General features: G+C 38.5%; 1 protein-coding gene across 1 annotated transcript in view; it reads left to right on the top strand.

Moving 5' to 3' along the window:
• Positions 1 to 10,707, top strand: part of LOC103085585 (SLIT-ROBO Rho GTPase-activating protein 1) — a gene marked incomplete at its 3' end in the record, with an annotated part of 235,377 nt that overhangs the window by 222,197 nt on the left and 2,473 nt on the right. The window contains exons 11-13 of the mRNA XM_007450191.1: positions 2,958 to 2,985; positions 6,869 to 6,971; positions 10,508 to 10,568. Of these exons, the coding sequence (XP_007450253.1) occupies positions 2,958 to 2,985; positions 6,869 to 6,971; positions 10,508 to 10,568 (192 nt within the window). The remainder of the gene's footprint in view (positions 1 to 2,957; positions 2,986 to 6,868; positions 6,972 to 10,507; positions 10,569 to 10,707) is intronic.

The raw sequence follows: 10,707 nt of genomic DNA, 5'->3' as shown, positions 1-10,707 counted from the left end.
GTGGGATAGGGAGGGTGGGAGGGAGGGAGACAAAGAGGGAAGAGATATGGGAACATATATATATGTATAACTGACTCACTCTGTTATAAAGCAGAAACTAACACACCATTGTAAAGCAATTATACCCCAATAAAGATGTTTAAAAAAAAATAAAAAAAATAATTAAGTAGCCTTCCAAAGGAAGTGATTGAAATTTAATCCTCAGACCACTGGAAGCGTTCACATTTCTCTGGGAAACAGATTCTTCTAAGCTTGCATGTTATTGATCTATTAATGACGATACTGATTGAAAATAAAACCTCATTCACCAGTTAAGACACACTCAGTACTATTAGCAGAAAAAAACGATGGATGTGGTGGTGGCAGTTATACTATGAATGATAGTTTTTGCAAAGCTTGCTCTTGACTCATTAATCAAAATGTATCTTTTATAGGTTTTTAATTTTTTATCAAATACTACTAACCATGGATGGGTGGAGCAAAATGATTTTAAGCCATTTTATATAATCATTTTCTAACTAGTGAATATTCAGTTGGGATATTTTAACAAAATAGCAAAATTTAAACATTATAAATCATTTCATTTCTAAGGAATTATCATTAACATCTTTATCATTGAATCACTTGAAAGTTATTAACCTCTGTGATTCTCTTTAATTTGATAGATATTAGATTTGTTTAATAATTTATTTAATTTATTAAATCTTCAGTATTTTGTATTTGGCTTTAGCCATATGAGGTGGACAGATATGTAAGCCATAGTCTCTACCTGTCTTCTAGGATCGTTCAGAGTATTTGCTGGGGAAAACAACAGACTTACATTTTACAATATACTGGATCGGCCAAAAAGTTCATTCGGTTAGTGAATACATTGTGCAATAAAATTCTTGGCAAAAATGAAAAATGTCTTTTATTTTTACTTAAAACAGAACGAACTTTTTGGCCCACCCAGTATTACTTGGGAGCTCAGATCTAGAATTAAAACAAACCTGAGCCTTAGTGCCAGACCCACCACATACTGACCATGTGACCTTGGGCAAGTCACTTGCCCTCTGTATGCTCAGTCCCTTCTGTAAAATAAAAATAGTAATAGTACCTACTTCATAAAGTTGTGAAAATTGTGAGTTACTATAGAGAAAGTGCTTAGAACAGTGTCTAATAAATGTTAGACATTGCTGTTTTTATTGTTGTTATTGACACATAGATAGTTTATGTCATACTTTTATGTTGTAATAAAGTATGCAGCATGGCAGAATATAATTCAGCACAAGCCAGCTATTTTCTCTGCCGTCCATCCTTTGTTCATTCTACTGACTCACCCTGGGTGATCTCAGCTAGCTCCCATGGCCCCAGCACAACCTAAAGGGTGGTAACTCTTTAAATCTTAATCTCCAGCCCTGTCTTCTCCTTGTGCTTTAACCCTGTATAGCCAGCTTCCTGCTGAAGGCTATCCTGTAAGACATCACACTCAGCTCACCGTCTGCTCTCTCCGCTTTCTGATAGACCTCTCCCACTTAGAAATAGCTGTAAATTCTTCTGGAGTTCTGTGTCCACCATCTCTTTTTTCTTGTTCCCCAAAATAGCAGAAGGCCAGCAGAAGGAAGGGACTTCCAGTTAAATGATAGGTAGAACTTGGTAGTGGAGGAAAAATCAGATTTTTCTCCCTTCCCCCGACCCCAACCCCAAGTCATGGCCAAGGACGGATTCTACCAAGACTTAACAGTAGCCTGGATCTGTTTGAGAAAGGTATTCTCTGATATGAACTGGTGCCCCTTGTTTAGTAAATAGGTATTAGCCAAATACTTTATGTCACTTGTTATTCAAAAGCAGATGATAGAGTAAAAGACTCGTTGCAGCCTGGCAGTGTTCATTCACCATTCCCATCCAGGCAGCTCTCTCTACGGATTGTTATATTGGCCTTGCCCTACAAGCCTGAATCACTGCATTGTGATACTATGGGCTGGTCTCACCTCTTTGTGCTGCAACATGACCCTTCTCTGCCAGCTGTATTTTCAGGCTGTTTCAGGACCGTATCATCATTTTGCAAATAAACCAGTTGAATGGTTTAACTCTCCCACACCCCTTCCCACTGCTCCACCCTAAATATAAGAGAGAACAGACAGCAACCCATAGACATATTCAAACTTGAAATTACCTCAGTTTGTAGGAGCACCACAAAAATACAGAGCTGTTATTTAAAACAAATCAAGAAGCCCGAATGTATAAGAACCTCATGTTTTAAGTGACAGAGAATTCTGTGAAAGGCTTTTAGCTTACAAGTTGGTGGAATGTAGCATAACTTAATGTCCTTGTACTTTAATATCTGCAAATGTCATTTCCGACTATAAAGTGCAACTTCTCTCCCTGATTTCATATTATAGAATAAACACCAATTTAATCTAAAGGAAATTGAGTTCTCCTAACCCTACCTGACCCCCTGCTTCTCTCTCACAAGTATCAATCAAGGTGGGGAATAACTAACATTGAAATCTTGGATGTGTTTTATTTGTATTTCATCTTTGAACTTACAGTTAAGATCAAGCAGGAGCTTCCCTGGTGGTCCAGTGGTTAAGACTCTGAGCTTCCACTGCAGGGGGCTCAGGTTCAATCCCTGGTCAGGAAACTAAGATCCCACATACCACATGGCACGGCCAAAAAACTAAAAAAAAAAAAGATCACACAGCTATTTCTTGATTTAAAAAATAATAATAAAAAATAAAACTCCCTGCCTCATATTGCCAAGTGAAATATGTTTCTCTAATCTATAGAATTTATTAAATTTTATGTATAGATTTTATGAAATATTTATTTTGAATCTTCATGCTCTCCACCATAAAATGTATAAGTTATTATAAACTCAGCATCATAAATCAAGGGACAGATGATACAAAAGATTGCCCAATGCATTGCACGGATGCCATTCAGTTGACTTATTTTAATTTTTTTTTTTTCTGCAGGTCATAGAGCTGAATATATGACTACAAGGTAGGAAAATATTTTATCATAACTCATTGTGTCTTGCTCTCTTCTCTCTTTTAACAAGCAACCATTTAAATGCTGCAAGAATGAAGATATTTTGTTAATGAACATGGAAGATAGTTTGGGCTTGACAAAACAGTAACATGAATTGTTTGGGGTTCTCACAAAACCATATTTGCTCTGGAAGATCTGAGGGTTTCCCAGTGGAATTGTAAAGCTCTTTAATGAGCAGCCTCAGTTAAAAAAAAAAGACATAAATTGAATGGGTTTGATTTATCTAATCCAAAACACTTTAAGTTTCTAGAAAGAGTCTGATAGGATTTTTGATTTGATAATTTAATTAACAAGCAATATTATGCACATATCTACTGTGTTAGTTACTTCTTGCTCCTGTATGGTGTATAAAAACTAGAGCTATGTTGAATACTCTTAGGATTTCAGCTCTGCCCCTGTTTGGTTTACTTTAAAAATTTAACTTTTAATGCCTAGTATCATATTGCCACTTTCTTTCTTTTTTTCTTCCTTTTTCTCCCCTTTTTAAAAATTCTTAGAAGGATTTTGATGCTACTGCTGAGAAGGAAAAGCCTTTTTGGAAGCAGGTTCTGATTTGGGTTGGGGAAAGTTTGTGGCAAGTTTTATTTTTCTCTGTCAACATTTGTACAACAGCCAGAAATTATTCTAATTGACATAGCAAGACTTCACACTTTTAAAGTTGAGTTCTCTTTGAGGTAGGAGGCATTTAGAACGCTGGTGTGTCTGTTGCAGTAATTGGCAAGTTGATTTTAAGGTTCTGCAATGTTCCTCCTAGGCAGTTTATTCAAAAGGAAACCCCTCTTACTTCTCGGTGAACCAACTAGAAAGATACAGCTACTGACTTGTCTAAACTTTATGAAAATACTGAGGTTTTTCTTCCCTATGTCAGTGACAAAGAGGCATATTACTCCTGCATAGTAATATGTGGCTTTTTTCACATATAGTGTCCCTTTGCATTATCAACTCTTTTACCTGTTTCTAAATTATAATTAACGTAAGGCACTTTTTAAAAAGATTTTTTTAAAGGAAGGAGTGCAAATATATATTTGCAATGAGAGCTATACTTGCCCAACAGACTTGCTATTCACATCATCCTGACTGGCACTTCCTCTCATCCACATGGGCATTCTACCTAGAAAGCCAGATTATCTGGAAGTTGTGTGGCAGGCACACAACCAGAAGGAGTCATACAATTCGAATGTTGAATGAATGTAGAATCTATTCACCTGATGTGTACGTGGTAGAGCCAGATCCATCAGTGCACCAGTCTGCCTGCCGAGCCAACTCTGCCATGGAAAGTACCTTGATAAGCACTCAGGCAGTTTATTTTAACCTCAGATCCCTCTCACAGCTTTAGTATCTTCGTGTTTGTCTCATACTTTTGATGTGTCAAGAGAGGCAATTTTCAGGCTTTTGGGAGAAGTCTCAAAAGACGTCTCTCTGTCAGCCCCAGCCAGGAGTTTCTCCGCATCTCTCAGCGATGCAGGAATAATTATCCAGTGCCACTGGGGGCTTTGGCTCTAGCTACAACGTTTGCTTGTCCCCACTAATCAGTAACCAAACAAAATGAGCCTGTGTTCCTATTCCCTTAGAGTCATCAACTGCTCCAGATAGCATTAAATGTGAAATTCTGGGCTTCCCTGGTGGCGCAGTGGTTGAGAGTCCGCCTGCCGATGCAGGGGACACGGGTTCGTGCCCCGGCCCGGGAAGATCCCACATGCCAGGGAGTGGCTGGGCCCGTGAGTCATGGCTGCTGGGCCTGCGCGTCCGGAGCCTGTGCTCCGCAACGGGAGAGGCCACAACAGTGAGAGGCCCGCGTACAGCAAAAAAAAAAAAAAAAGTGAAATTCTTTGGACCTTGTTGTAATAACCACATTTTCTAGTTTCTATATTTGATGCTTTGATATCTTGGGCCCTCTGAGAGTCAGTCAATTCCTAGAGATAGTAAAGGACTTGCTTACAAGTGTGCCTTTTGTGTACAAAGCAACCATCCAGAGCCCAGACTCTCAGCCACCTCCTTTATCAAGTCTCCACCTCAGGGCCACTCTTCCTCTCCCCCAGTCACCCAAAGGCCAGGTACCAGACAAATAGGGACACAGCTCCCGTGCCCCGAGGGCCCACGGAAATTATTCAAGGACTAGCCAATCCTGAACCTGCTTACCCTGCCTTGCCTGTTCCTTCCCGTGGGAACCGCAACAAAGGCTCACATTTTCCTTCATTCTTCCTTCCTCCTGAGCGACCTTGGTGCTTCTGCGTGTGCCCCCCTCCCCCATGTAGTAGCCTGCCCCCAACTCTTGGGAACTGTGAGTAACAAACCGTCTTCCCAATGACTTCTGATCTGTTGCCTCACCATACCTGAGTAAAAACAAAGTCTGTATTTTAAAATACTTCTAAAATAATGAAAAGAGTGGATGAAATCAAGCACATATGGTTAAACTCCTTGGTGGGCAGTTGTTTTGTTTGTTTATACCTACCAGATCCTTTCCTCTGTGAACGGCATAGAATTCAGTGTATAAATAAGATTTCAGAAACTTAAGCAGTGGCAGGTTATGACTTGCTGCTTGGTGAAATTTTACATGTCTGCTTCTAGACGCTTGCAAGGGCTCCTTTTAACCTCTCAAGCACCATGGAGCTTCAGGGGTTGCTTGCTGTATACCCCATTAGTCACAGGAGCCCAGCTGTTGGGAGAGCCTTAGAATTTGGCTACGGAAGGCGGTATCAGCAAGTTTGTTCCCCTACCTCTCTTGACTGCTATGATAATACCTTAGGAAGCTAGCCAGGCTTCTACATAAAACTCTTGGGCTTTTGTTTCTAAACTGGTCTTTCAGAACTTTAATGAACTGAAAAGGCAGTTCTTCCTAGAGAGTTTGCCGCTTAATAAAGGGCTTTACCTGATTTCCAAGTGTGGTGTACATCCTCAAACCAGCCTTCCGATTAAGAAGGAGTTTAGATTGCAACGTCCAGAGAGAAGTCTGGGGATTCTTGTTCCACGTACTCCTTGCAGCACAGCTGTTGAAGTTGAGTCACGTAATCCTGGCCCTCTTTGCCGTAAAGGGAGAGGGCGGAAGAGGTTCCCTCTCTCCAGTTACAGAGCAAGATGATGCCGGGTTTCTAAATATGGTACTTGGTACCGTGGATGTGCATAAGCCAGAGAGACTGACTTATCCATCAAAGCAAGCAGACTGGAGATGGAGAGAGTCCAGAAAATAATAAATGGGTACATCTTAATGCTCTACAAATAGGTGATGAGCTAGTCTGTTTTAAAGAAATGACAATTCATGTGAGCCTGGACCCACTGCCCCCCAGAAATAGCACTGAAACAAAACTCTGTTTTTCACTTGTAACCCATTAATAGCTACTTTTGCATAAAATAAAATCCCATTAATTACCTGAGGGATAGCAAACAGATGTCATGTTATTTGCATTGAAGAATTACGTTGTAACTAAAAATATTATATTTAATTTCTCTATTGGGATATATCAGAGTCCTAATTTTTAGGACCTGTTGTCTTCTGTGTGACTTGTAAGCCGAATTAACACAAACCTCGGTTTGTAACTCTTAGCCAGATAGCTCGCAGTTAATTCCATTTGTTGATGATGACCGCTTTAAAACAAACTAGCAAACAAATGTCAACTACAACATACAAGAAAAGAATAGTCTGATTGAATAGCTGGTATGGGTTTTGATATATAGGTAAAAGTAAATAAATGGGAAAGGGGAGGACTGTTTTCCTCTGTGGGTAGGGGTGGGGAAGGAACACAAGAATTCCTGTGTTTTGTAATTTTGATGTGACCTATGGGTGTTTCATTCACTGTTTGATTTCTGCCATGCTCAGTAATTATATTCCCTCTCTTAGGCCTCCAAATGTTCCCCCTAAGCCCCAGAAACACAGGAAGTCCAGACCCCGCTCACAGTATAATGCTAAGTTGTTTAATGGGGATTTGGAAACATTCATCAAGGTACTGGCACCAGCCATCTGGGTGGCTGATCTCCACGCTTCTTACTATAATGGTCTCAGCCTCTCATAAAAGGAGGCAGGTCATTATGTCCAAGTCTGTCCTGGGGCTCTTTGCTTTCCCAGAAAATCAATATAATATTTCCTGAAGTCAGAGAGAGGAAAGAATATTTGGTTTGAGTGCCTTCAGAAGAGGAAATAAATGTGGGTATTATTATACTGGCAAAAGAGAAAGCCCTCTTTCTTTAAAAAAAAAAAAAAAAAAAGCCATAATTTGTACAAAAAGGAAAAGAGCTACCTGATAAAATGTTTTGTTTCTACTCATGCAAATGAGGTGGCACAAAATATATCTAAAGTCCATCGTTAAGCTAGCTCTGAAGCACAACGAGTTTCGATTTCCCATGACTTGAGGAATTCATTATATTGGATAAATTGTAGGACCCTGTGGTCTGTATCTGGATCTCTGCTATGTTTACTCTGTCTTTTTCATCCTGTATTTCTGGTAACGCTTCTAGCCGAGGACGAAGGAATTCACACGCGAGACATCAGGTATAGTGCTCGAGGGAGGCGAGGGCACAGCCTCTTTCACCCTTGATATCATTTTCAAATCACAGTCATGCTTGGCTTTAATTAGATTTTTTAAGGTCTTTAAAAGAAAAGTGTTTGCAGTTGGAAATTAGACAGGTTTATAAATAGCTTTACTTAGAAAAGAATCATAGAACTCAAACACTGATTTAAGAGGAGCTGGAGAAACTCTTAAGTTTTACATTATGTATTTGGCAAACATACTAAATTTGGGTCAGGGGCTTTTATTAAGGAGAGTCAATGTTAAATACCAAATGTACATTTAATACTGGATTTTGGACCCTCATGTAAATTATACAAAAAAGAGAAGAACTTACTCTTTCATAGCTCACATTTTATGACATGGGATGCAGTGTTTCTGAAGACTAAATTTATACAGGAAACCACATCATTGATAACCTCCCTTAACAATATGTTACAGCTGTCTTGCTTTCTTTAAAGACAGATCTTTTATTGGATATGTACACTAATGGTTAAAAAATGTATATGTGTGTGTGCATGCATGTAGACAGTGAGACACATGCATACATACAGAGATTAAAAGCATCTGGCAACCTTAAAACAGAGCCCTAACCCTGGAATTGAGTGAAAAGTCACCGGACAACCTACAGAGCAATCACGAATCCAATGCCATTAGCCTTAAACCCAGAAGAGCCTTATTGGCTCTAATTTAATATGAAATTATTGTCAAATTTGATTATCTGGTTTCCCAGCCCAGGGCTCACAAGCGGGGGCACACTAGATGGAGAGAAGGGAATGATAAAATGAAAGCACTGGGATATGCAACTGATGGCCTGGCAGAGGAGAATATAGAAAAGCTCAAAGAAGCAGATGTGTGATTCCATTATATTTGATAGCACAGTACAAGGTCATAGGAAAGCACATATTATATTTTTAAAAGATTTTTCATTAAGAACAGTTAAAGGAAACCAAATTTAGTCACGAAAGGGGGAGTAAACCACTTATCGTGGAAAATTCACTTATGTGAGCTCCTCTTTGTCCCAGATGCCATATTAAAGAATCTTTGGTCCTAGCAGTGAAACAGTGGATACAGGGATCCCTACACTTCTGAAAAGTGCTCAGTCAATTGAGGTCCCCACAATATCACTGCGAGGAAAACACCATTTTCCCATGGGGAAACTGAGACACAAAGGGATTCGTTTGAACGGTTGATGGAGCACAGCCCATTGCTTCACTTCTTGTAAAATATTTTCTACCAAAGCATCTGGCATCCATGAAATTAAATTAAAACATGCACATTCATTACTTTTTGTCTCCAAAATTCATGATATCTGAATGAAATAGTGATGATAGCTGAAAGATTAGCAGTTACCTAAACAAATGTGAAGACGAAAATATTTTTAACATAATACACAAACCTAACACATTTTTATTTAGAACTTTCTTAATGCAAACATTTTCCTTTTAATAACCTTTTAATCTTGGTTTTTCTTTTTGTTTTAATCCTAAGTTCAGCTGTTGCAAACTAATATTCTCCTTTTATCATTTACATTTAAGTATTTGTTGCTCTTTTAGATTACAGTTTTATAGGAATTGTTCACATAAAAAAAAGCTTGTATCCTAAAGAAAAATCCCCTCTCATATTTAGTAAGTTTTGATGTAATTATATGGCTATTCTTGAGCCAACTGGTCCACAATTAATAAAGTTTACATTCCTGAAACGAATTGACTAATTAGAGAAACTTAATGCAGGCTCCAGAAGTAATTGAACCATTAACTGGTTTATACACTGATGAGATTGTCTTAAAACCGAAAATGAAACCATTCCTCAAGAAGTATATTACCCATTCTAGGAATGGTAAAAAGTTAGATTGCTGGACTGCATTATTCCCACTCCTTGCCCTGTTGATTAATTGGAAAGGTTAGTGGATTCTGAATTGTTCTAATAGATTGAGACAACCAAATTCTTCCTGTATTGCAGAATAAAATTCCTCATGAATTAGTGCCTGATTTCAGCTAATCATTTTGAACCTCCATGTTAACCTTAAAGCTCTAATTCCTGAAAGAGCAGAGCCTGAAAAGAACATGAAAAATAACTCCATAGTCGGTAACCTTTTTTAACTACATGGAGTGCATGGCATTGATACATATTTAACTGTGACCTAAGCAGCTCCTTCATTTCATTTGTCATCCTGTACATGTCTTAATACATTTCCAGAATTCACATTTGCTCAGTAGAGTGCACTGACTATATTATGAGATGTGGAGAAAGAAGGCTAAGAGATGGTCCTTCTAAGAAAACGAGATCTAATGGGGTGTGCATTGGTGCCATTTTTTCCTCCATCCTTAAAACATGAAAAAATAACAGTGAAAAATCTCTAAGGATCAGTAAGTTCTGATGCCAACTAAATAAATACATGACACATTATGAGCAGCTCTAAAGCAATTCTCATATTATGCATCTGGGAACATGTAAGCCCTTTTATAACTGTCATCATCTAGATGGTGGACTCTCAGGGATGCCACAGAGAAGATCCTGAGATGGCTGAATGATTGTGTTTGGTGACTAGTACAGTCAGTCAGTCCTAAGATGCTATGCTTAAAATACACAGAGTTCTTTTCAGGTCCATTAGATTAATTACTTGTATAAATAACCTTTTAAAAATGAGTGATTTATATGTTCATTTCTATATGTAAGCCTACATACAGTAGAAAAGATGAATTAGCTTGACATCTTTAGGCACAGCAGAGTAAGTTGAAACACGATTGCCTTCAGTGTATTTAATTTGGTTTGCCCCAGAACTGAAACATACCTTCAGTTAAATATAATTTTATATTTGGCCCTTGCGGAATATTTTAGAGGGAGTGTGTTTGGAAATGATCATCTAAAAGAGTAAAAGTCAGTCTTTAACTAGGGTTAAACTATGAGCTTTATTGTTATGTGTGATTTGTGCCTCTTCTTTGCGGTTAACTGGTTTCCATCTCTTCACCCAGGACTCAGGACAGATCATTCCCCTCATTGTGGAAAGCTGTATTCGGTTCATCAATCTCTATGGTAAGCCCTAAACTGCAATATTCTTATTTTAAACAATAATTACTAGGAGTATTTCAGTAAATATGTCTTTCCTTTTAATACTTAATTGTTGGGAAAAGGGGGACCTGGAGGACATGATGGGTTCTTTCATGCTCTTTCC

Source organism: Lipotes vexillifer, unplaced genomic scaffold (assembly GCF_000442215.2).
Source record: "Lipotes vexillifer unplaced genomic scaffold, Lipotes_vexillifer_v1.1 scaffold837, whole genome shotgun sequence".
Lineage (NCBI taxonomy): Eukaryota > Metazoa > Chordata > Mammalia > Artiodactyla > Lipotidae > Lipotes > Lipotes vexillifer.
The sequence above is the reverse complement of the archived record's forward strand: the minus strand, read 5'-3'. Positions and strand labels throughout refer to the sequence as shown.